Here is a 24,412-nt window from a genome sequence, read left to right on the forward strand (position 1 = left end):
TCCACATATGCCGCCCTTTGTTGTTTCTTCCATTTCTTTTCCTTGTCGTTGGCTCCGGTCTCATATTTTCTTTTTTTCTCTCGCCTCCAGCCTTGCTGACGGGTTGTAGCGTTGCTGATCTGGTCTATGCCAACCTCCGGTTGACTTTGCACTTGAATCCTGTCGCATTCCTAGCATCATGGCCGCCTTTATGGGAGCATTTCTTTTCATCTCCACCGTGGTCGCGGCGAATAATTGTTCCATTCAACCTATCTATATCGATTTTCACGACAGGGCTGTCGACGGTGGAGTTAGTACTCAGTACGGCCTGTTCACAGGGATTGGCTTCCCGACATCGCAAAATCTATCTCAATGGCCGTCATTGTCCAACAATGAGACCACTGTGGGAAGTCTGGACTACTGCAGCAGCAGTCCTTTCACCGACTGTATAAACCGAGTTCATGGCTTCTACTCCCCAGAGTTGTCCGAAGCGTGCGTATCCCCAGATATATTACCGTCGGTTACATATATTAACGAAGCCAAGGTACTCCTCCGGCTCATCATACCAATCTCTCGACGATCTCGGCTCAATACCTGCCACCATTGTCGAAACCGCATTCGACACGATCAACCTCTATACACATTACTACGATCCCTCTCCCGCGAACGTCACTCGTGTCCCAGATTTCCCGATCACAGTGCTGTCAAACTACTCCGCGGACTCCTCGCCATGGTTCGGTCCAGCAGGACTCGTCGGCCTCGGACCCTCGAGCACTGTCCTCCAGCATTTATATGACCTGAAACTCATCTCCACTCGATCCTTCGGCCTGTACATGGGCACGGAGTACGAGCAGTCAAATGGAGCGATCAACGGCTCCTTGACGCTGGGGGGTTATGACTCCGGCCGCTTTGAAGGCGAAGTCCATAACTTCACCATCAGTCAAGCCCTCCCTCAAAATAGCAACAGTCCCTTCAAGGTATCAGTCGCACAAATGACCCTCACCGCTGCAGATGGCGAGAAGACAGAGTTGCTCAGCAACAGCTTCGACGCGTCCATCACCACTTCCCAGTATCAACTCAATCTTCCGGGCGCCGTTGCTGACAAATTCGCCGACGAGACTGGCGCCACACCATCAAATGACGCGAACAACGTCCTTCGTCTCCCCGACGACTTCGATTCAACACTCACAATCACTCTCGAAAGCGGGCTCAGTGTCACTTATGAGGCTGAGTGGCTACGCAACGTCTCCAACAATTCGCCCATTTCGGCGGGGTCCATCAGCTCGTCGCAAGACAACGGAACGACCAGCACCGAAGTAAATCTCCTGGGCTCCGCATTCTTGTCCAATGTCTATTTCATGGCAAACTACGACTCCCAGCCGCCCACGTTTCACCTGGCCTTGGCTCGTCCGCACGGTCCGTATGTACAGACACAAACCCTTTGCGCCGATACCGTTCCAACGCCGGCCCCGGCAACCACCATCTCGTCATTTGCCCGTGAAGGCATCACAGGTGCAATCGTCGGAGGTGTAATTGGCGGCATCGGCCTGACATTCCTCTGCTGGTGGCTCTTACGTAAGTGGGCGCAGAGACGCATGTGGAGGAACCAAGCACGCACCGCCATGAAAGGCAAAGGCATCGACGGCGTGATTGCAGTCAAAGGCAAAGGCAGCCCGTCAACCTCTGGCGATGAAGACCGGGACAGCAGTGAGATGGCCACCTTTTCCTTCGACTTTGAATCACAGCAACATCAATCGTATCAAGCATACCTGAACAGCCAAAGCCTGCAGCAACAAGCATATGCCTCGAAGGAGAGTACGAATGTCCCGCAGTCTCAAGACCGCGCCCAAGAATACCTCCGCTCCCGCGACGATGCATACTCGTCATCCGGTCCCCTAACCCCCGCGACCGGCGTACCGCTGCTCTCTTCACAACAAGCGCCCGCGCAATCTGACCCGATCTTCCACCCTCTCACGCTCTCAAACTTGCATACGCCGCCCATCTCGTCACCGTTCGCAGTCGAAGCGTTGCGGAAAAGCAGCGAATCTACCCGCCGTCAAGCCCTCAACCTAAACGTGCAGACGGAATTCGCTCCTCCGCCGACGACGTCCAAGAACGAACGTATCACGCGAAAAGCCGTTGGCAAGGATGGCGGCAAAAAGGAGAATCTGTTGAAGAAAGTCTTTCCTCCGCCGAGTGGCGCGTCGGGGTCATGATTGTCCCGGTCTTACGCATGATTTTAAGCCGGGTGAGAGGCATTTTTAATACTCATGAACGAAGGAGTTTGTGGTATCAATCTTTCTTGACCTTGGATGACGGATGTGGTGTTCAGGTGCACATTTTTCTCTCCCGTTTCCTCTATTCGAGGGTCCACTTGGACTTGGCTTCAAAACCTGCATAAGCATCGTTCAGAATTGGGTTAGCATTTGGCACTTCTAATTAGGGGTTGATCCGTAATTTGCTCTTCATTCGCTTCACCTCACGTCACGATTGGTGGATTGATTGTACTTTATCATTTTGCATCTCGACACCAAACAAATGGGTATAAATTTGGAACCAATCTCTTCCAGAAATTGCTTTTTCGGATCTGTCTGCCGTTGCAAGCAGTTTTGCTTTGAGTTTGGCTCACTAATTATGGAGTAGTCCCGTTGGATGTCATCTTGAAGATCGACTTTTGTTGGTCTTGCTCATAGTAATTGACGGTTTATTCTTGCGTAGTGTCCTGGCGCCCTCCCCATGCAGATTAGCAACTCAGTCAGGGTGATAGAGACCCCAGTAATAACACCAAATTCTTCGCATGATGCTAATCGAGCAGTCTCCCTTTGCGAGTTTCTTCTGTTCAAGCTGATAAGTTCCAAGAGTCATACCACCGTCAAGGCCGTACCTTTCGCGTCATATGATGAAAACCCCGCAACACTATTGACACGGGCCCTTCGGCTTTCAATTTGCTTCCTCAACCTCTATTTCCTCGAGACGGTCCAGCCTTCAACTCCTCTGCTCCCGCAGAAAATGTTCTGTGCTTCTGAATTCGGGGTGTTTGAACATTGAAGTTACCCCCGAAAGCGCCGCCATACACTCAAAATGAACAACTTACCGCCACCTTCTCTCGACATGTTAGCACCAGACAAATGTCCCTCGTGAGATCGCATTGTTAGGCCCAAAATGCACTACTAAAAGTGACAGGAGAGCTGGTCCGAGTGTTGGCATGTGCATGGAGACCCGATATATCTATCTTCTCACCCCTTCATTCACAAAGTTAGATAGGCTTCCAGCTACACCAATTGAAAACCTTATTTGACCTGGGCTACGACTTGATTTCGTATGCTTGACGCGTGACATGGTACACGAAGATTTTCTGTTCGTGAACAGAACATCCGGATCATCCTCGTTATCACACTCGAGAGCCGAACCATTGATATCCACCAAAACCAATCAACATGTTCATCGATATGCCGGGCCAAAAACGAAGCAAGCAATTACTACCTCGGCTCACAAGCTCATGGGACGGAGATCAAAGGAGCATAAACCTCTTCCTGTTCATGTGGTGACGAAAAGACGTCAACACGAGAGGATGACTCGGACGACAACTCTTCTGACTCAGGTAACAATCCGACTCCAATCCTACCACTGGATCCCGTGGGCTGCTCCTTAAAAGGGGCTAATGGTACAGACCCCAATGTTCTTCAGTGCGTCGTCAAAATATGGATGCATTCCGATGCTAGAAAAAGTGGGCATCAACTTACCGAGTTTTCTTGAGTCGCATCAAGTGATGGCACGTCTGCGCAAACACGGGGTCTCCAGACGAAGCAAATCTACCCGAAAAATTCTCCTAGAAAGCCGTCAAACCCCTTCAGGAAAGCATGAAATCGAACTAGGAGCTATCTCCTCGCGTCATATCTGATTTTCGCAGAATTGTCCCAGCCACTACCGACGTGGTCAGTGATTTTTCCGAAGACTGACTCGCGACTTGATTGAAGTCTATGGTGGCCTGTACCCTCTCGACTCATTCATCACCCCAACCGCATTGGCATATGGGTATTTCGCCGTTCAAGGTGAAGTGTCCCGACCCATCCTCGATCCTGTACGCGACCGACGACTGTTAGAGGTTCCCGAGGATCCCGAAACTGGAATTGAAGATTCGAATTCTAGTCGACGACCTCCAACTCCTGACTGAAATCATAGAGGCTATTCAAGAATTTCCACCGCCTGTCGTGAAGCAGAGCGCCGCCATTGGTCGCCAACAGACGGACGCTAAGCCAAGCTTCAAGAACGTTGGTTTCCATAGCACCATCATCATGGCGGCAGACGGTCTGTATATGAATGTTTCGACGACCAGCACGTCGAATCTGGTTGTGGTACAGCACATTAGCTTTCTATGCACCGATTAGCGGCCGGTCTCCAGAGGCAAAAATTATCGAAACGCCCGAAATCATCCTCCAGGATGCGTCTCAGATTGCCAACACCCTCACCCGAATTGATAACATGCTGAATGAAAGAGGCTGGACCATGAGAGAGGACATGGTATTCTGGATCAGTACACTAGACGTACTGGTCTCAAAGACAGGGGCATGAGTTTTATGCCTCGTCAGTTGGTTCACGCGGACAGCCGCCGAGCTGAACTTCAAAAAGGCTGGTACCTTTCACGCTGATCGGTGATTCACCTACCTTTGAATCAGATCCGGGCCAATGCCATAGAAGAGTTGTGGGAGATTGTCAGGCGTGGTCGGGAATGGTGGAGTTCCTCGCTTGGAGACTGGACCGCTTTTTAAAAGAACAATATGACCAGATCAAAATCGAAGGTTGAAAATCCTACCTCGCTTTTCCAAGACCGAAGTCTCCCGACTGCAAGCCTCAACTACGGCCAAAATGGGATACATCGCGACGCATATACGTTCCCTGGTTCGGAAAGAATATTTCATCGCCGTACGATCTGACGGTGTTGACTGGTCGAAAGAGTCGTGGTTGACGCAGATACCAGGAACAAGTGCGATTCCGAGCCTTCTCAATGAAGCCGCCTGACAGAAGAATGGAGAACATATGCACAAGGACCGTCGACATCCAGGGACACGCTTCTGCATATTTTGCAAGATGAAGAAGGGAGGTTCATGCGATGGCATGAATATGAATACGGGGAACATGTATGTAATATCAATGTAAAAGTCGTAACACGTACATCATAAGAGAACACGCAACTAATAATCAACGTCGATAGCCTTCATCACAGATATCCACACATCGACCGTTTTTTCTTCAATCTCAAGTTGAATAAACTTTGGCGTGAGTCGTGGTTGGGAGCGGCGCGCTGCCAGTGGTAACCTGATCGATCACATCACCCGAACGTATAGATAAGAAGACAGATAAGACATAGGGAGAAAAAGGTAATAAATGAACGTCTTCGTCCACGCCCTTACTCACTGCACGTGCAGTCATCCACAACAATTTCCTGACAATTTTCCACTGTGTGGCCGCCATCCACGGCAGTGTATGCCCGAACTCTTTATGTCTTGCGATGTGTTGGCCGAGGTCAGGGCCGGAGGCCGAACATAGCGCCATGTTAATCGTATACTTCGCCATTTAGCTGAAGATTTCCCCAAACTCTCCTCGCTCCCATCTCCGAAGGAGGGCAGGGTTGAGGTGACTGCGATCGTAACCAATCTCGACGACCATGCCGCGGATCTTGCACTCTGGAGTAGGATTTCCGTCAGTTAGAGATGTGTTCGTTGATTTCATCATCTACATCTAGCAGAGAGATTTCTTTTTGAGGGGGGGCGCCACTCACTTGGGCTGTTCAGTAGGGTATTTTGTTGAAATACAGTAGAAGTCAGATCTGGTCGGAAAGATTGATCAACTGCCCTCGCGTCCAGATCGGGAAGAGCTGAGAAGGCAATTAGCCCGATCAGAATGCTGAGATCACCTGCCAGTCTACAGCGCCGCCCCTCAGTTTCTTGAGCGGTCTGTTCCGCCATGCAGACGTCCGGAAGCAGTTGTTCAAACCATTCGTCTGGTCCGGGTAAGTGAAGCTTGTAATCTCCCATATGATAGCCGATTACTGCGAGGTCATCTCTTCCTAGCCCTTCATTGTATCCAAAGGAAAGGCGTCGCCAGAGGTGGGGTGTCGAGGACAAATGAGTTGTTGTACAATCAATGGGGACGATGAGATAGCCGTGGCGGTCCGGGCACCAGAACATTGTGCAGCTTCTGTACGCTTCTCGGCAGAGCTCTTCCTCTTCGGTGGCTCTGCGCACGTATTGGAAATTGTCTGGATGGTATTGAAATGGTCTAGGATCCCAGATGTACCACCCCGAGGTTTGCTCTCTTCTAAAATGCTGCCGATCCTGCGGTGGTGACCAGTAGAAGTTTGGGCCATCTGCGGGGGGTGGGATATTGGGATCATCAATGTGCCGGATATGTTCAATGCGGAAGAAAAATGGCTGGGAGAAAGGGTATTGAGCCATTACGAGACTGAGGGGGTTTCAGAAGGTCAAAATCAGATCAGAAGGACTGACAAGAGGGCTTTGCAAACAGAAAGGCGCTCTCACGCCACCGGCTTACTATCAGGGATAATATAGAGTAATGAGCAGCGTCAAAAACGGGCTGAACCACAGTTCGCTGGTCATGCCGTTCACGCGCAAGTTGTGCCGAATCGACAACCCTTGGCATGCAGAAGAAAACCTACCACGTAGCTGATGCCGAAGAAGGGACAAATTGCAGGAGCCAAAGCAGGTCTTAGCGCCTCGAATGGCGGCAAAGTGGTAGGACAGCAAAGGCTCACCTTCGGGCTTCAATGTCCACTGTCGATCAATTGCATTGTCTGAGAGGGAGGATCCCAACTCCCACAAAACCCGCCACACAACAGCCAAGTGGTTTATTCTGAGGAAAGAAGACTGAGCGCCTGAATCACGGGTACCATCGACGACCTCTTTTTTGGAAACGGATAAATAGCCCGTTGGAAACGGTTGGCGGGAAGGACATCTCCCGTGTGGGAAATGAAAATGGACGGTCGACTTGGTTGGCACACGGGTTTGAAGCACCATTGACTGACCCACATGCACCTGGGCGGATAATTCATTATTCCGTGCGATGCGGCTCTGCGGAAATACTCGGGGTCGTGATGTATAAGTTCGCGCTTGCCATCGGGTGGACGGTATGTCGGGCCCTTCGATACCCTTCTCTCTATCTAGGCGGATTAGTAAAAGCCGTGAATTTTGGCGAGCCAATGAGAAACGAGGAACAAGAACTAAGCCTGGCGCAGGTAGGCCTGGATTCCCAACAGGGATTGAAACATACAAAAAGAAGGGGGACGCTGTTCCCTGCTGGTGTGGAGGTGCACCGTTTATATGTTTTTTGCTTAACCAAGGTCTGCCGAGTTCAGATGGTGAAACTGCATCAGGTCACCTATCAACCCTCAACGAGGTGCGTTGGCGTGGCGCTAGTGGTTGCCTTGTTTGCCTTTTTTCCTCTTTGCGCCTGATCGGTATGGGAAATTTGCTAGACTTTCTGCAACGGGTTATTGACAGTTGTTCTAACTGGTTCCCGGAGTTCTGGGTGCGGCTGGCGAGTCGAGCCCGTTCATGTTTTGAGGGCTGCGGCAGTTGCAGTGGTCACGCACGGAGATGATCGAGACTGGATCACGCGTATGTGAGGAGACTTTCTCCGACCGGTGTGTCGAGAATGAGAGAAAGGCGCCTTGGCACTCAAGGTCATCGAACGAGACCGCCGCAAAGCGCGACCATGGCCGGGCATATGAGCTGATTGTTGGCCAATCGGAAGATGGATTTAGGGATTCTGCGTCTACGGATGCAAGCTCTGGCACAGGTTTTTGGGTGATGGAGGTTTCTTTCGGGCCAATGACAGCAAAGAAGTCTCCGTCCATCAGTCTGCCTGGCGGGTGATGAGAACGCCAGGTATTCCTCAGGGCCAGGCTCTTTTTGGCATGCTGACGAGACTCCAATCTCCTTCGGCTCGAGCATCTGGACGCGGTGTTCAGGAGGATGATAGTAATAAACGAAGAGAATCGAAGTCGAAATGACGTTGTCGATGCCAGAGGTCCGCAGGGGGAGATCGAATGCTCGGCCCGAGCGAGAGCACACAAAGCAGTATCAGTCAGCTGGTATCATGCGATGAAGACGTGAATTGAGGTCGAGGACGAATGGCTAGGCTTTTATAGGGATTTCTGGAGTGGAAAGCTCGCTGGATGAAGGGGGAGGTCAAAATAGAATATTAGCCTTCTGCGGGTGCCTCTTCCGAAAAGGGGTGGGCGAACGTGCACATGGGCTTTTTGACTGCACCCAGTCCCGACCAACCAAACAATTTCACCATCCGGAGACTTTTAGCATCATGCGGCCATTGTCATCGATCCAATGCAGATTTTGAGGTGCGAACTATATATGAACAGGCCGGCCTCCATCCACCCAAAACGCCAACACCAGCATCGTACCTAGATGCAACTGGGAAACCACGGTCGGTAAGTGTGAGTCTCGGATCTAGTCTGACCTTCTCGTCATTGAAACTTAGTATCTCGACGTGACATTGAACCCGGACATGGTTGCCTTAGTTCATTTAACTCCTATTTTTGACCCCGAGCTTTGGTTGGTGATGGTAGGTGGATTGGATAAAAACATTGTGCCACGAAAGAAAGAGGAACTCAAAAAGATTTCAATCAAACAGCATCATGAATGCCTATGCCACCAGCCGTATCACGGCATTTGCCTGTGTAGTCCAGTACGTCTCGCTTGCTGTGTCCTTAAATCATGTTTTCCCAACGTCGCCCATGTCACCAAAAATCCATGCGGGCATCCTGTTTTTCAAACACAGATCACTACAGCTTGGGGCTGAAATATGGCGCTCAGAAGACATCCGCGCATCCCCAGTATTGCTCAACACCGAATTGACCTGGCTCCTTCCATGGCTCATCCTCGAAGCTTAAGAAAACGACCTGAGCACCAACGGTGGACTGAATGCCCTTGAGGGCAGTGACTTGGTTCTGCGGGCTGGGGCACGCGGCACCGTTGCAATTACCCGCGTGAGGCCATCCAGACTCCAGAACATACACGGGCTTGCCCGAACAGACGCCGTTGAGTATGTTGATCTGGTCTTGGATGAAAGACCCAGCTTTGTCGGCAGTCACAGCCGAGTTGAAGAATGCATACAAGTTGGCGCCAACAACATCGACGACGCTGCAGAATGACGAAGAGCTGCCCGAATCTTCCCACACAGACAGAGGCTCGGTCAAGGTGACGAGGCCGGTGTAACCGGCAGCCTTGAAAGCAGCAGCACTGCTCGACACAAATCCAGCCAGCTCAGAAGCGGAGCAGTAGCCATTGAAAACGGCCTCGTTGCCGACAACAATCAATTCAACGAGATCCCACTGTGCCCACGCAACAATGTCGTCGACCTGGCCCTGGGCAGCGCTAATTCCAGAAGACGAGATCCAGACACCCAAAATGAGCTTCAGACCGTTGTCGCGGGCAGAGGATCCAATGTTCTCCAGAGTGCTGCAGTCAGTGCTGTACACACGGACGGAGGAGAATCCCTTCTGGGCGATGACAGCCAGGTCAGCAGCCACGGTACCGGCGTCTTTGCAACCACCCTCGGCCGTATACGGAGAATAGGTCATGCCCCACGAGTCACCATTGGCCGTGATTCCGGGGCTGCCACCACTGGGCGTTGGATAAGAGCTCGAGCTGGAGGCGGAAGAAGAGCCGCTGGAAATAGACCATGACCATGAAGCTTCGGTACTCGTCGTGGCAACAATCGTTTCAGAAGACCAATCCGCCCAAGTTCCCGTGGTGGTGAGGTCGACAGGTGTAGGGGTAGTTGTCGTGGTGGTCGTGGTGGTCGTGGTAGTGGTTGTAGTCCAATCGCCCCAAGCCATGACCGAGGTGGTGCTAGAACTAGATGTTGTTGTCGCCGCCGCCGCGGGAGTTGTAGAGGTGCTCGTTGTCCAGTCACCCCAGCCCTTGCTAGAAGAGGTAGAAGAAGACGAGGAGGAAGTGCTCGAGGTGGTTGCGGGGCCGGCAGGGGTGGGATACCCTAGAAACGGTATGTTAATAACTACTTACCAGCTACCAAAGCAAACTTACAAGTTGGGAAGCCATAAGAAGTGATGACGGAGACGGCACAGCTGCCGGGATCCACAGTCCAGGAAGGTCCGAACCAACCTCCAGATGACCAGCCAGGCGTAATGGTCGAAGTGATCACGCTGGTTACCACAGCGGAAGAGGAAATTGAGGTCCAATCAGCCCAGGTGGTGGAGCCGGTGGTGACAGGCTCAACGTACTTGGTGGTGGTGATGGTTGACTCCAAGGTGATGGTGGTGGTCTCCTCTACTGAGGTCCAGTCGCCCCAAGTTTCGGTAGCTGACTCGCTGGAAGTGGTCGCAGGATCAGCAGGAGTCGTCCAATCCCCCCAGCTAACGGTCTCGGTGCTGGTGGCGGTGATGGTGGCCGGATCGACTGGGTCGCTGCTCCAGTCAACCCAGGTGTGTTCAACGCTGGTCGTGGCAGCAGGATCCTCAACAACGGAAGAGACGCTGGTCCAGTCGGCCCAGGTGTGTTCGACACTGGTGGTAGCGGCAGGATCCTCGACAACGGAAGAGACGCTGGTCCAATCGGCCCAGGTGTGTTCGGCACTAGTGGTAGCAGCCGGATCCTCGACGGTGGACGACGTTGTGGCCCAATCACCCCCGTTTACGGTCTCCGTGCTGGTGGCGGTACTAGGGTCTTCAACGGTGGATGAGGTGGAAGTCCAGTCGGCCCAGACGTGGGTGGACGTTGTGCCGGTCGTGGCAGCAGGATCTTCAACCGTAGAGGAAGTGGTGCTCGTCCAATCTCCCCAGGTCACGGGAGACGTTGTGCTGCCAGAGCTGCTGCTCGAGGTGCTGGCTGGATCTACGGGGGTGCTACTGCTGGTGCTGCTGGTCCAATCTTCCCAGGTCATAGTCGTGGTGGTGGTAATAACGTTGCTTGATGTGGTGGTTGTGAGGGGGTCTACAACCAACGAAGTCGAAGAAGTGGTCGCATTCCAGTCGACCCAGGTGTCGCGAGCGACGTTTCCGTGAAGTTTCGCATGCACGTGCTTGACATGACCAGCGGCGGAAACGGTGGTGATAACTGCTGCACCAGCAGCGGCAATGGTAACGGCCCTCATGTTGTCGAGTCCTTCTCTTTTCAATGCTCTTATTGGGTTTTTGGTTTTATTTTCTTTGGATGGCGGTCTCGTTCACTGTGGTCGATTTTGTGTTTGCAAAAACGAATGCCCGCGAAAGGAGTGGCGCGGTAGTGGGAGAATTGCGAAGCGAAAGTCGGAGGACGAAGCTCTCGAAGAACTCACTCAGTTGACCATGCGTAGAGCCTTGTGGAGGAGGAGGAAGAGGAAGTTTGCGAACGACGTGACAAGGTGCATATAGCTGTGAGCACGGTGCAACGCGAGCCCGGGATCCGGTTTGGCGTTGGTTTGATGGGGCCAAACACCAAGTTCCCACAGGAGGGCGCTAAGGGAAATGGGCAGAGCTGGCCCAAGAAAAGCAGTTCAACTTACAGTACTGCAACGTTCCCACGTAAGTCATAGCGAATCTTAAGATGAGCTCGAAAGAGCATTCGGTCTTCCGATGGTGGTCCGCCAACCCTGACCAACTGTATTGGCTGGAGGAGGCGTATCCCAACGTGAGAGATGATCCATGGCAAGCGAGAATGACCATGATCAATCTGGAGAGAGTTTTTTGGGTCCTTTCTTTTTGCTCTCCATGATGAGCGAGGAACCAGTAAAAAACGTGGACATGGTCAAGCTCCGTCACGAATATAATCAACCAGCCGGGCTTTCAGGGCGGTGGGATGTGATAGGAGAGACATTTCGGCAGCGAGCAGGGCTGGGCAACGGGGGTACTGAAGAGATTGGGTTTCTGAAACAAGCCACTCACGGGGACCCTCTTGGTTGGACGGGGAGGACCGTGGAAATATGAAGCTGATGTTGGCGAATGGTCGAGGCAGAGGTGCAGGCACGAAAAAAAAGGGGCTCCAACGGAGATTTAACGTCCGGCACCAAACCAACTTCATCTTAGTACAATGCTTGGTTTGACGCCATTAAGATTGCGTTTTGTATGTGAGACTGCCAGCGATTCCCTTCGAAAGTTGTCTCTCCTTTGACTTTGACCAAAGAACACCGAATACCTCGCTACCGAAGCAGCTCCGTGTCAACATCAGGCTTACGACAGCCTCTGGAATATACGGGGTTTGTACCCAACCATCGAGATTGACTTTTCTGGTTGTTAAGAAGAATTGAGATCCGCTCTCATGTTGACATGGGCTTGCACCTGTCTTTTGAGGCTTTGACTTGCAATTTCCGTGGGTACTATTCGCTTGTAGCTTTGTTCCTGTCTCCACCGCAATCGTCAGTTAGTACTACCTCAATGCTCAAGCCTTTCAACAATGGCCCAACAGAAGGCAAGTGATCGACGTTGCGGGTAAATCACACGTCTGGGAGAGGAGAAAAGATGGGAAAACGAGTGAAAAACTAATCAATTCCAACACTCCCAAAAGTCAGGAAGAGGAGACTTGATCTTATTAGCATTGCCCATGACGCTCTCACTTGGAAATTTGCTTTGTTCCTGTCACTCAACCTGTCAACAGATAGAACGCGGGCATGCTTCTGGAAATCCTATGCCCCACTCGAATAGCGCGAGGAAGAATTGACGATGACTGCCCTTTCCTCGCGGCTACGTTCAATCATGTTTCATAGTCCGTCGATGACAAGTCTGAGGCATGTCATGTCTGATACACAATACATCATTCCGAGGTCCTGTGCACACAGATACTGCCTGTTTGCGCCTCGGTGACTTAAAGCAAGTCCCAAATCCAGATCTTCGGGTCACTTATAACGCAAGCACCACCCCCCCCCCCCCCCCATAGACTCAACCTCCTGGGCAATTCTCCCAGCCCGCTATGCCACCCATGACCACGCAGTTATCGCGTCGCGGCCGTCATCTTTCTTAATCATCATATCGAGAAAAGCCCTCTCTGACGCCCTTTTCAAATGCCGCTTTGATACGCTCCACATCTTCTGCACGTTGGTCTTTCATCCAGGCGGTATTGCGCACGTACTTCTCCCTGAATCTCTCGCTTTCTTCCATCTTTCCTGTTTCGTACGCCTTGCCGCTGGGCCTCTCGAAAGCCTTCCGTCGGACGAATCCGAAATCATTCTGAAGTAGAAGCTTGTATGACTCAGGGCTGATAAATGCAGTCTGTTCGTCAAAATGATCCAGGTCACCGTATACTTCTTGGTATGCCGCCTCAATGTTCGCATTCTGAGGAGCAATGTTCCGTCGCAGGAATGGACTGTGCATTCGTGACTGATCGACTCCTTCGGTAGCATCCGTCATCGTGTACGATGCGACATAATACTGCCATCGAGCTTCGTCCGAAAGGGTGTCATTGTCAAAGGTGGCATCTTCCGAAGGGAAAAGCCGGATGGTGCAAAGTCGATCTTGGGGTGTCTGTTCCATATATATTAGTCAGGATCACGACGGGGCGAGAAAGAGAGAAATTGGCTTACGAAGCTGATGCGGTAGACCTCACCGTCCTTGGACAGTCGCTCGACCTGCTTCCGGTATTGGATTTCCTGCTTTCGGGTGGTGTCTGGGCGTTCCCGATCCTTCATGAATAAGTTGGTGATTTCGACACTTTTGTCCTTAGCATCGCCACCTAAGATGTTCATGATGAACCGTAGAATGGCTGACACAAGTCTGTCAATTGTGTACAGTTGCCAACCACTTTTGTTGTAGTAACGTCGCAGCGTCTCCTCGAGATGGCCAAGATCCCCACTGCCCACGAGGACGTCTTCACACATCTGCAGAATCTGGCTATAGTAGTTTTGCTTTCCATCGATACTGAAGAAGAAAAAGTCCGGCCCTTTGTCGATCATGCGCAGTTCAATGGCAGGCTTGACTCTTCCATTCGTGCCTTTGTATCTGGCAACAGCTTCTTGCACATTGGCCTCATTGAGCTTGATGGCGAGCAGTCGACTGTACATAGCCTCGAAAAGTCGGAAGAAGCAATAGATGTTAGCATTGGCATAGAAATTGAAGGTTGTGTGAGGGTACGCTTCATCCATGGCCAGGTGGCGTACTGATGAATTGCCATGGGCAACATTGATCCAGGGGTGCTGTGGGGTTTCAGGCGTCTCAGAGGCTGCGGTGTCTTCGTCGAGTTCCATCTCACTGCTGACGCCCGGCATGGGGCTGGACTCTTTACTTGCAGATGCCACGCTATCTTCTTTGCCGTGTCTCCTTTCAAGGGCCAGCCGCCGAAGCCAGTCGGACTTGCGTTGAGATTTGCCTTTGGCGGGAGGATGAGTGTCGCCTTCAGGGTCATCTGCGCCTTCATCATGATCTCGATTTCTCAGAGCGGGGGTCTCCAGCAGTTCGTGGAACTTTTCTGGGTCGAGACCAAAGAATCGAATGACGAAATCCGTGAACCATCCACGGATCCTCTCTTGTTCTCCACCGCTGTATTGAACACGATCTGAATCCAGCGATGCAAGGATTAAACGTGTCGCATCAGCGATGACATCGAGGTCATTAAACGCATACTCAAGCTGGTGCTTCTTTGTGGTAATGCCATTCTCGCGGTTTTTCCTGGCCTCTTCGTACTTGGCTTGGATCTCACTTGTCAATGTCTTCTGCTGGAAATTCTTCTTGTCGAGGTTCTTGGCATTGATTCCTTGATGGTCAAGACTCTTCCAGAACTGTTTGTGAATCTGGTCGCGCCAAACCTTTTCCCATTCCCGTTGGACCTGCTTCCATTCTTCAAGTTTCTGTTTCAGCCTCGAGAGGACAATAGGGAGGACCGCAGTGGGGCGTGCGAACATTTCTTGCATGACTCTGGCTCCAACATCGCGGCCATAAATCTTCATGATAATGCGCTTGGGGATCGCTTCGCTAGCACCGCCCAGGCCAGGTTGGAGAATAAAGGCAGCACGGTCTGCTTCACTCATGACACCAATTTGTTGGACGAGCGGCTCCATGAGTTGGATCGTTCGCTGACATGACTCGATGTGGAAGTCATAATCATGGCGTTCTTCCTCGATCCGATGCAAGGCTTCTTCGTACTGGTTCTTTCGGTGTGCGACGAATCCAGAGTCCTCAGAGGCCCAGGTTGGATGAGAAGCCCAAACATCATTCAATACCTCGTAGCACATGCCATCCCGGCCCTTACAGGGTTTGTTCTGATCGCGCTTGGGCAAATGACGATAGCTGGGACCAAGAGCGCGACAGTGCGACAGATTCACCCGACCGGGATCTGGTCGAGCACGAGCTTCCACCACCTCGTCTTGCTCCTCGATGCCAAGGAAATTCTTGAACCAGGTCATCAAGTCCGGATTGCCCCCAATGAAGGATCCAACTCGATCAGCCAAAGTATACTTGTCGATGAGATCTTGTGTATAGAGATTGATGAGCTTCAAAAACTCGGCATAACCGGCGCGATTCCCAATCTGCTTCTTGGCGCGGTCGAAAAATCCGAGTTCTTCTGGGGTAGTAGACAAGCTTGGGAAAGGCGGAAGGGGTTCGGGCAGTTGTGGGACAAGTGTCGGGGAGGTGACTACAGGTTCGGCGGGAGGCTGACGCTGAGTCGCAAGTTTGGGACGCTATGAGTGAAGTTAGTGAGGCGAGGAGGACGAGGTGATGGGGCAAGAAGCGAAGCGATGGTGGGGGAGGAAGGTATCTGCGACAGTTTGAACCACATACCTTGATAGCATTGCCGACCTGGACAGGCCCCGTGCGCGGTCCTTGAGTGACTCCGGCTTCAACAGCTGGCTGCGTCGTGGTTTGACTCCCAAGAGATGTGCTAGGCCCTGCGCGGCGTTTCTTACTGTCTTTGCTTGTAGTGGGGGGATCGAATTGGCCCATCGGCGGCATTTTGGAGGCCGGTCTTGGTGTCTGGGCCTGAGGAACTGAGCCAGAAGTATAGTTTGGTTCTCCGCGAACGTTGCTGGTTTGTTCTTCCTGGCCCATCACACGGGAAGCTTGGGCTTTGCCGTGGGCGGCGGACTCGGGAAGAAATTGCTTGAAATCTTCGAGCAGATCCGGTGCAGATATGAAGAGTTGGGTAACCTGGGCGTAGACATCTTGGATGGGTTTGGATTCGCGCTGGTAGGTTTGTAGAATCTCGAGAAATTGCTTATAGATCTCAGGTTGCTGAGCAAACCGATTCTGGCCAAGGTTAGCAATAGGGTATGGCGGAAACAACGGGCGTAGAACAATACCTTGATCTTATTCACGTAACTAATCGCATGGTTGAATTCAACTGGTCCGCCACGCTTTAATTCACCCAATGCTGAATTTCCTGCAAACCCAGCGGTTTGCTGAGGATACGCACCAGGCTGGCCTGGTCCAGGGGAAACTGCCAGCGCCGGTCTTGTCGCGCCATTAGTCACGGCAGTCACAGCACTTTGAAGAGTCGAGACACCACGCTGTTCCTGTTGACTCATGGCATTAGGTCCTTCATCCACGGGTCTCTCGCCAGCCACCGGCTTGTACCCGGGTAGCTCAGCCGATCTTGCACCAGGTGATGTTCCGAGCGTTTGGCCCCACCCATGTCGACTTTCAAAGGTATCTTGACGACCTTGTACGGGTGGTGCGCCTTGGTTGGCCCCTGTAGATTCAAAATGTGCACGGCCTCTGCTTTGCAAAGACTGCGTCATTGTTCCACTCGGGGTGGTAACTCTGATTGCATCTGGATTCTCCTCAGTCCCACACTCGATGCGATATCCTGGAGGAAGGAAGGTGTTGAATCCCTGAATGAGTGCAGGATGACCGTTGAACAGATTTGAGACTCGCTCGATGACTCCAGGTGTATCGATAGCCTGACTCTTGAAGTCTTTCATAATGTCCAGGAATCGGTTGTACACATCGGGATGATCACTGAAACGCACTTTGACTTGGTCAAGATAGCTGAGAGCATCGTTCAGGATAGGCTGTTGGCCATGTGCAAGTTGGGCCGGAGCTGGCATTGGGGATGGGCCGGGCATGAAGGCTTGACCTTGTTGTGGCTGCTGCTGCTGCTGTGGTGGTGGTGGTGGTGGTGGTGCCGGTGCCGGCGCCGGTGCTGGTGGTGGCGCAACTTGTTGATGCATATACTGAGAGGACCTCTGAGGTTCGTGTTGTGCAGGCCCGCCAAAGAGATTGTTGCCCGCGGATGGTGCAGGGCCATTGTGTTGAACTGCGCCAGTACCACCGTTTGCCAACAGACCATTCGGGCCGTGAATGGAATTTTGCACCTTTGATGCCACAGGTTGATGTATTGGGATGGACCCAGCATGACTTTGCACTGGGCGCTGCTGTTGATGTTGCTCTTGATGGAGGCGCTCCATTTGTTCTCGTTCACGAGCTTCACGCTCTCGTTCACGCATCATCATCTCATCTCGCTGTCTTTGGAGCTCGATGTTATTTCGTTCTCTCATCTCCCTCTCTCTCATTTCCCTCTCTCTCAATTCTCTCTCTCTCATCTCTCTCTCTCTCATCTCCCTCTCTCTGAGCTCATGCTCCCTCATCTCACGTTCCCGCATCTCCCGCATCTCCCGCATCTCCCTTTCTCGGCCAAGATACTGGGGTGAATGTTGGGGCATGGAGTGTCCTAAAGGACCCATTGGATGACCTTGCGGTTGAGGTGGAGGAGGTGGTTGGGTATTGTATTGATGTTGTTGTTGGTGATTGTGGGGGCCTTGGGTCAAATCCGCGATGGATAGACTGTGGCTTCCTGAAGGCTGAGAATGATGCTGGTGGTATGATGACGGCGGAGGCAGGACGTGCGGTGGTGGTTGTGAAGGCCCATTTGGACTGTGTAGATCAATGTCAGTTAGCCAGAACTCATTTATGACATACGGGCCGAAGTCGTAATATGAGATGGAAGAGGGTGGGAGAAATCGCAAAGATAGAATCTTACCCAAAGCTTGCGAAAGGTCTGCCTTGCGGTTGCGGCTCACTCTGAGGAGGGCCTCCGGGGGCACGCCAATGATCGCCTGGATTTTGGTTCATGGCTGCAATAAGCGAAACAAGAATAGATCGATGAGTTTGCTGCTGCTACTAGAATTCCGCTGCCACGCATCTCATATTTGGGGTCGGTGGGCGGGTCCACGGACACGTTGGGCACGGGAGAAATGGCGCGGACAGGGCGACAAAGCAGAGAACTGGGTGGAGGAGCGATTAGTTCTGGCACAAACAGAGGGATGTATGTAATGATGGATGTTTGGAGGAGTTCGAAGGCCCCTTTTGCAAACAGTGTTGAGCGAGAAAGGTGATCAGGGGACTGATTTTTGTTTCCCCAAAGCTGGAGGCCAGGGAGATGGAGACCTTTGGCTAGTAGTAATCGATGACGCTGGCCAGGATGCCCGTTAAGGCTAGTGGGCAATAAGGTTTAATTATCACGTGATCTACACGTGATGACGTTCACTGTGTTATGCAAGGAGGGACTCCCTCAGCGGCATATCGATGCCGTTGTCACGTAGGATTACATGTATGTAATCAAATCCTCACAGTTGTTACGAGAGGAATTTGCTGGCCAGGTTCATCAATCCAGAACCACCGCTTCCTCCTCCCTGACCTTTCAAATACATCTGAAGGGCCATCTTTGCTGCCTGGTTGATCACCGACTGCTTGTCTGTTCCACTTTGCACGTTACCCTGGCTGTTCTGCGTATCAAACAGCTTCGATGCTTCTTGCATCGCCATTGCAATCATCTGGGACTGAGATCCGGATCCGCCAGAACCACTTCCGGAGCCGGTGAACATCTTCAAGGCCTGCATTGCTGCTCCCCGCCCAAGACTGGAGGCATCGTGTTGTTGGCCGCCACCACCCCGCTGATAGAGCTGCTGATGACTTTGCTGGATTCGGCCTTCATCAATGTCCTCGGATACAGCACTGTGCTTGTTGTCGTTCAGGAAGGACATGGCTTGGGAGAAGAGGCTGGAATCCCCGGAATCATGTTGTCGGCTGTGTCGCATGATTTCGTCCTGGTCAAAGTCGGTGGAGCCACCACCGCCAGAGCTTCCACCATCTACTTCATGACGACGTTCCTCCCCGTAGCCTCCGCTTTGCCCGCCGCCATACTCATCCCTCCCTCCATATCCTCTTTGCTGTCTCCGATCTCCATATTCGTCATCACGGCCGCCGCTTTGTCTTTCATACCCACCACCTTGCTGGCTGTCATCGTAACGCTGACTCTGGTCATAATAATTGTTGCCGTCCCGGCCGCCCCCGCCGTATTCACGAGGATCCCCGCGTCGGTCATCATTGTAGTAAGACATGCTGGCTTTTGAGATCTTGAATCAAAATGTAATTGATCGATTGGGGTGAGAGGTTCCCGTGCATGAGGGAGCTTGGAGAGTGAGTTCCGTTTTATAAAGTTGAGGAACGGATACGTGGACCTTTCAGGGGGGAAACGAGGGGCATCACTGGTCGTACTCAGCTGTACCCACTACCTCAGCGTAAGAGACCGGCTCAAGATGAGCTAATGAGCTTGGCACTCTACTCCCCGGGCCTTGCCTGCAACGTGCAACCCACAACGCATTTGCTGGCAGGTCGTGTCTCATTTTCTCGCTACAGTAAGCTCTGGGTACCAGCAGCGGGCGAATCAACTAAATGCCGGACACAAAATACTCCCTCCATCAACATTGCTCCTGCTCCGGCTTCTACACGGGTGTGCGACGCGTACCAAAACGGCCCAACAACTTGGAGGCGACAGTCTCAAACACTGCGCCAAATGACCCACTACTGCTCTCGAGAATGCCAGAAGGCTGACTGGAAGAACGTATGCAACAAGACCTCAGCGACTGCTAAACTACTGCCTCACCCAACGCAACAACAGCGGCAGCACCCCAAGCGGCAATACAGGCACAAGCAGAGCTCCACCAAAAAGGCCTGAGTTGTCGCCATCGACGAATCATTGCATATCCTCAGGGAGAAGAAATGACTTCACAACCGTCCAGAGCAAGAGGTCTACGAGCTGCTCGTCGATGCTTACCGTCTTCGCTTGGAGGACGACTTCCAGTCCATTGGCGATGTTGACGTTGATCGCATGTGTGGTAGTGCACGGAATGGGATTGCTGGATTCCGACGTTTTCTGCATAAAGTAGAGGACAACGAGGGCTTCGCCCCCGCCCTAGAGCTTAGCGGAGAAGACAATATTGGAAAAGCGAAAGGACTCGAAGCCATGAAGCTAAACGACATTCTTAAACTGAAATTCAAGGGCGACAAATACCGAACAGGGAGCATCAACAACTGGATTGATGGAAAAGGCCATGGTCCGGTATCTGGAAGTGTCCGCAGTCAGCTTCAGTCTTACATTACGGGGCCTACCGTCCAAAAGGAGATTGCAGACCAAAATTTCCGTGCCTTTGCGGTGGTGATTGTTGGATCACGCCAGATACTTGTGAGGGAGATGGATAGGCATGGCAAGTGGGTCAGCAGGAATCACCTTGATAAGATGGCAGGGCCGGGGTCCAAAAGGAGACACTAGAAAATGAAGGGTGGCGGCTTAGCATTGAGGGAAGAAAAGCGGCGGCGCACCCAGCTCTACGAGTTCTGGATACAAGACGTAACACGAAGAGAGTCAAGATGGGATGCTACGCAGGAAGTGCTGAAGAACCCCTGAATACGTAATCCTTGGCACATGGTCCCGTGACAGATCATACTCGAAAGGGCCGAGCCGTCCAAACCGGAGGCGCATTTCCCGGCAAACTTTACAAGCTCAACGCAGGTTGCAGGGAAATTTCCCGCCGAATTTGGCGGTCAGTGCCGCCGCTTTTGAAGACTTTCTTCCCTCCATGCCAAGAACGGGAAATCCTCATTGAGCTTCTTGCCCGTCCAGGCTTAAGGTGGGCCCACTTTTACTTTACCCCAGGCTCCAGAGCTCCGGCGCTTGACCCCTGTCAAATTTGGGTGCAACTCGAGATGTATTGAATGCTCTGTTCTCTATCTACTTGTCGAGGTATTGAGGATTCTTTTATAGACATGCGAATAGTACGTCGTTACGCAGAGCAACCATCAGTAACGTCGTCGTCTATGGAAACCTCTCACCAGTGTTTCAGCTGTGGAGCCTACACACAATAGCCCTTTATTCAACAACCCCACTAGACAGTCTCATCTGACGTCCATTCTTCTTCTTTCTCCTTCTTATCTCTTCCCCCCTTCTCGTGATCGCCGATGCCACTCTTCAACGACAAGACAATCAAGGCGGCGCACCAGCCCATTCGGTGCGTTTCCTAAAATTATCAATATTCCCACCAAACCAATTTATCATCACGCTACAGTTATCACAAGGATTACACAAACTCTTCCACACAACGCCCGAACACATATCCTGATAGTCGTCTATGTAAACAAAGTCCTGTTGGAGCGCAAGCCCATAGCAGGTTTCTTCGGCAGGATTGTGACCTCTACATCGTTAGTCACCAATTAGCAGTGGACACAGCGTAAGAAGGATCATAAAACGTACATCAATAAGTCCAGGAAAGGGTACGTTTCGGCACAATTGCCAAACCTTGTGGAGCCCGTCCCTTTTCTCTCGATCATTGGCGAATTTTCAAAGTTATAGCCGGCCTGTTGCAAGGGATTTCCATCGACGAGAACAAATCTTGCATATTTTAGAGCATACTCCCACGTGCCCGTCAACTGAGGTGTCCAATTGTATCCTGCTAACGATGAACCTAGGAAGAACCGAGTAGGTTTGCTAGAGTCGCTCAACGGTGTACACCAGGTGCATTGAAACATGTAGGGAATGTCGCATATACCGGTCCTAGGATGGGTTCCTGCAATCAGGCGGCACCACCGACCATATACCGCTGTCATGGGGAGATAGAAGTTCCGTTTTGTCGCACTATCAGGTGCCGGACCCATGAAGGACAGAAAATGCCCTAGCAGATCGAACGGGCTCCAGTACTCGCTGCCATTATGGATATGTTTCATCACACTAAATTTTGATACAGGGCCTGGTGGTTGCGGTGGAGGTTGTGATTGCCCTCCTCTCCCTCCTCGCCAGGCTGGGTTTAAGACACGATAGATGTGTTGGTCTGGCGATAAGTCGGATCCGGCACGGAAGTCTGCTCCATCGGGATGACTGCAGGTTTGAAAGCCTAAGGTTAGAACAGAGGATTACTGGGTAATTGGGCCATCTGAGGAATTAATTCTTACCTGAGCCGCAAGAGATGTCCTCTGATGCTTTTCAGCTCGTCCACTCTGTCCAACAGTACACCATACTTGTTAGGATCACTGACAACATCTTCGAGAAATTCATAGGTCTAGTTATGGTTGTTAGCGGCCGTTTTGGAACTGGCAAGCTCGTGTTAAGTAAATAGGTACCTCTTTCCGGCTCCAGTTGTAGGCGTCTCGCAGGTCTAGCTGACCATTAAATGGAGAAAGGAGACTTTCTGTCATTGTAATCACGACCCAATTGAATGTTGCAGACACAAGCAAATCACGAACGAATGGCCTAGTTTAATGCCAAGCCAGGTGCCTGCCTGCAACCACTCCATCCTCAACTTTGACGGACTGCGGCCGTTCTTTAATTTTCGTTCCTGGATACACTCACACCCTCTTCCGCACTGCTACAAAATTCCAGACCAATCCACGTCAAACAACTGATGGCTTCTGCGCTCAGTACTACCATTGTGTGTGCACTCCATGAGGAGCTACTATGTTTATCCTGCTGACTATGGCAAGACACCGCCAAAAGGCTGGACAGTCGACAAAGAGGAGATGGGCTACGACATCTACTGGGCTAAGGAAAGTGGCGCTGGTCAAAGAATGGCTAGAAGGCACGGCCTGGAATGGGCGAAACCGATCATGCGTTGTGATACGGATTCTGGCGACTGCCTACACATGTTTCAGTCTGGCGGCAAGTGCTACATCTGGAACCCCATCGAAGGCAATATTTGGGAGATTATGGTATCGATGGATGTGGTGGAAATTGTGACGCAGATGGACAAGTTGGGACTCAAATCGCTACCGGTTAAGAAGATAGATCAAATATCTTCCTGCTGATATTGATCACCCAGACTGGAGGCCTAAGTGTTACCACGCAGCGGCTATGCTTAGTTTTAATGCCAATGTAAAGGTAGAAGATTGAAAACGAAGGGGAAGTCGATTTAGCCCTGAAAGGACCTGTCTCTATGTTTGTTCCATTGGCCAGCTGAGCTCGCCCACCACTTTATGAGGTCTTTTCTACTGGTATCTCCGCCAAACATCCCGCAGAGGATTCATCGGCAATTTTTCCGGCCTAGCCCTGAGAGCCCTAGTCCGCTGTGGGCTAACAAGGTAAGTCTGCGTCTTATCCATCTCATGGGCCCATGCCACCGAAACATTATGAGAGACAGGGGATGCTGGCTATTCTGGCATTGACTGCGGCGACGGTGGTCTCGAGAATGAGGGGACGGCACGGGCGCTGGCTCGTTCTCTAGGGTCCTGGGGGTTCGAGGATGAGAACATGCCCAGTGGACCGAGACAGCTGCCTTCAGAAGTTCTTTGACTATCCTGCAGTCTTCTTTGAAATAGATGGCCAGCCTCACAAGCACACGCCCCACCCACCATTGGGATCATCTGGAACAGAGAATCAACATCTGCGTCCGTCCGAGCGAAATTGTGTTTTGCGAACCCCACTTTTCCTCCTTCATATTGCCGTTCGCAAGCCTCTCTTAGGGAGGCGCTGCACTTCTTTCAGCTTAAACGAGGAGACAGCAGCTGAAAAATCCACTTACGACATACCGACGTATCCCTTTCACCGGAGAGCGGCTCCTTCCTCGGAACCGCTGAGGGCCGAAATCGAAGACTCAGCCCCCTTCGATGTCGCATTTTCCAGGCGGAGCGCAGGCAGCAACGCAGGCACTCCGTCGATCACCTTGTGAGGTATTTTTGTGATTGGATGCACCAGGTGCGGCTCTCAGCTTGCTGCACCGGCCTGTGCTAAAAGATCCGCTGCGTTTTGCCATCTTCCATGGCTTCCTCCACCAGGTCGAGATGCAGAATCTCGGCACCGCTGGTGCAGCATAGAGAGTTGAATGCCTACCACAGCACGCCAGGCGATGTACATTTTGCTATTATCGGTGGCGTTGATCTCGCTGGGTTTTGCAAGTGTGGGAAGATAACCAAGGAAGTCCATTACGCGGATTTACCTTCGCAAGGCGGCATAAGGAGACTTGCTGACGCCGACACCAGTATCCTCAGGACCCTGGTCGGGTGTGGATGATGGGCGGGGTTAGCTGAGCCTGCATGTTACGTGGCCAGCGAGGTCAAATGCACCATGGAGGGATTAGGCGCATGAGGGAGCCGAAACGGATCCTCCGAGGAGGCCATGACGACCGAGGATTAGGAGGATGATCGAGGCGCACTCGGATGGACAAGGCAGATTTTGAAGGATCCGGGGGGGGGGGGGGGGGGGGGGGGGGGGGG

At 51.9% G+C, this 24,412-nt stretch overlaps 8 protein-coding genes across 8 annotated transcripts; 3 read left to right on the forward strand and 5 right to left on the reverse strand.

Moving 5' to 3' along the window:
• Positions 1-178: 178 nt before the first annotated feature.
• Positions 179-2,195, forward strand: Z518_11343 (uncharacterized protein; the record flags this gene model as incomplete). The annotated part of the gene is made up of 2 exons (XM_013411038.1): positions 179-471; positions 524-2,195. 2 exons carry the CDS (start codon positions 179-181, stop codon positions 2,193-2,195), a joined length of 1,965 nt encoding a protein of 654 aa, XP_013266492.1.
• A 3,358-nt stretch (positions 2,196-5,553) lies between these two features.
• Z518_11344 (uncharacterized protein) lies at positions 5,554-6,434 on the reverse strand (the record flags this gene model as incomplete). Its single annotated transcript, XM_013411039.1, has 2 exons — positions 5,554-5,663; positions 5,759-6,434. The coding sequence occupies 2 exons, from the start codon at positions 6,432-6,434 to the stop codon at positions 5,554-5,556; spliced, it is 786 nt and encodes a 261-aa protein (XP_013266493.1).
• Positions 6,435-8,824: 2,390 nt separating this feature from the next.
• On the reverse strand, positions 8,825-11,127 carry Z518_11345 (uncharacterized protein; the record flags this gene model as incomplete). The annotated part of the gene is made up of 2 exons (XM_013411040.1): positions 8,825-10,011; positions 10,062-11,127. The coding sequence occupies 2 exons, from the start codon at positions 11,125-11,127 to the stop codon at positions 8,825-8,827; spliced, it is 2,253 nt and encodes a 750-aa protein (XP_013266494.1).
• Positions 11,128-12,964: 1,837 nt separating this feature from the next.
• Z518_11346 (uncharacterized protein) lies at positions 12,965-18,007 on the reverse strand (the record flags this gene model as incomplete). Its single annotated transcript, XM_013411041.1, has 6 exons — positions 12,965-13,468; positions 13,528-15,618; positions 15,719-16,183; positions 16,237-17,465; positions 17,529-17,809; positions 17,916-18,007. The coding sequence occupies 6 exons, from the start codon at positions 18,005-18,007 to the stop codon at positions 12,965-12,967; spliced, it is 4,662 nt and encodes a 1,553-aa protein (XP_013266495.1).
• A 503-nt stretch (positions 18,008-18,510) lies between these two features.
• On the reverse strand, positions 18,511-19,275 carry Z518_11347 (uncharacterized protein; the record flags this gene model as incomplete). Its single annotated transcript, XM_013411042.1, has 1 exon — positions 18,511-19,275. The coding sequence occupies one exon, from the start codon at positions 19,273-19,275 to the stop codon at positions 18,511-18,513; it is 765 nt and encodes a 254-aa protein (XP_013266496.1).
• A 770-nt stretch (positions 19,276-20,045) lies between these two features.
• On the forward strand, positions 20,046-20,486 carry Z518_11348 (uncharacterized protein; the record flags this gene model as incomplete). Its single annotated transcript, XM_013411043.1, has 1 exon — positions 20,046-20,486. One exon carries the CDS (start codon positions 20,046-20,048, stop codon positions 20,484-20,486), a length of 441 nt encoding a protein of 146 aa, XP_013266497.1.
• A 613-nt stretch (positions 20,487-21,099) lies between these two features.
• Z518_11349 (uncharacterized protein) lies at positions 21,100-22,402 on the reverse strand (the record flags this gene model as incomplete). The annotated part of the gene is made up of 5 exons (XM_013411044.1): positions 21,100-21,231; positions 21,273-21,405; positions 21,465-22,085; positions 22,160-22,266; positions 22,328-22,402. 5 exons carry the CDS (start codon positions 22,400-22,402, stop codon positions 21,100-21,102), a joined length of 1,068 nt encoding a protein of 355 aa, XP_013266498.1.
• A 246-nt stretch (positions 22,403-22,648) lies between these two features.
• Positions 22,649-23,008, forward strand: Z518_11350 (uncharacterized protein; the record flags this gene model as incomplete). The annotated part of the gene is made up of 1 exon (XM_013411045.1): positions 22,649-23,008. One exon carries the CDS (start codon positions 22,649-22,651, stop codon positions 23,006-23,008), a length of 360 nt encoding a protein of 119 aa, XP_013266499.1.
• Between the last annotated feature and the right edge of the window lie 1,404 nt (positions 23,009-24,412).

The sequence above is a fragment of the Rhinocladiella mackenziei genome (genome assembly GCF_000835555.1).
Source record: "Rhinocladiella mackenziei CBS 650.93 unplaced genomic scaffold supercont1.13, whole genome shotgun sequence".
Lineage (NCBI taxonomy): Eukaryota > Fungi > Ascomycota > Eurotiomycetes > Chaetothyriales > Herpotrichiellaceae > Rhinocladiella > Rhinocladiella mackenziei.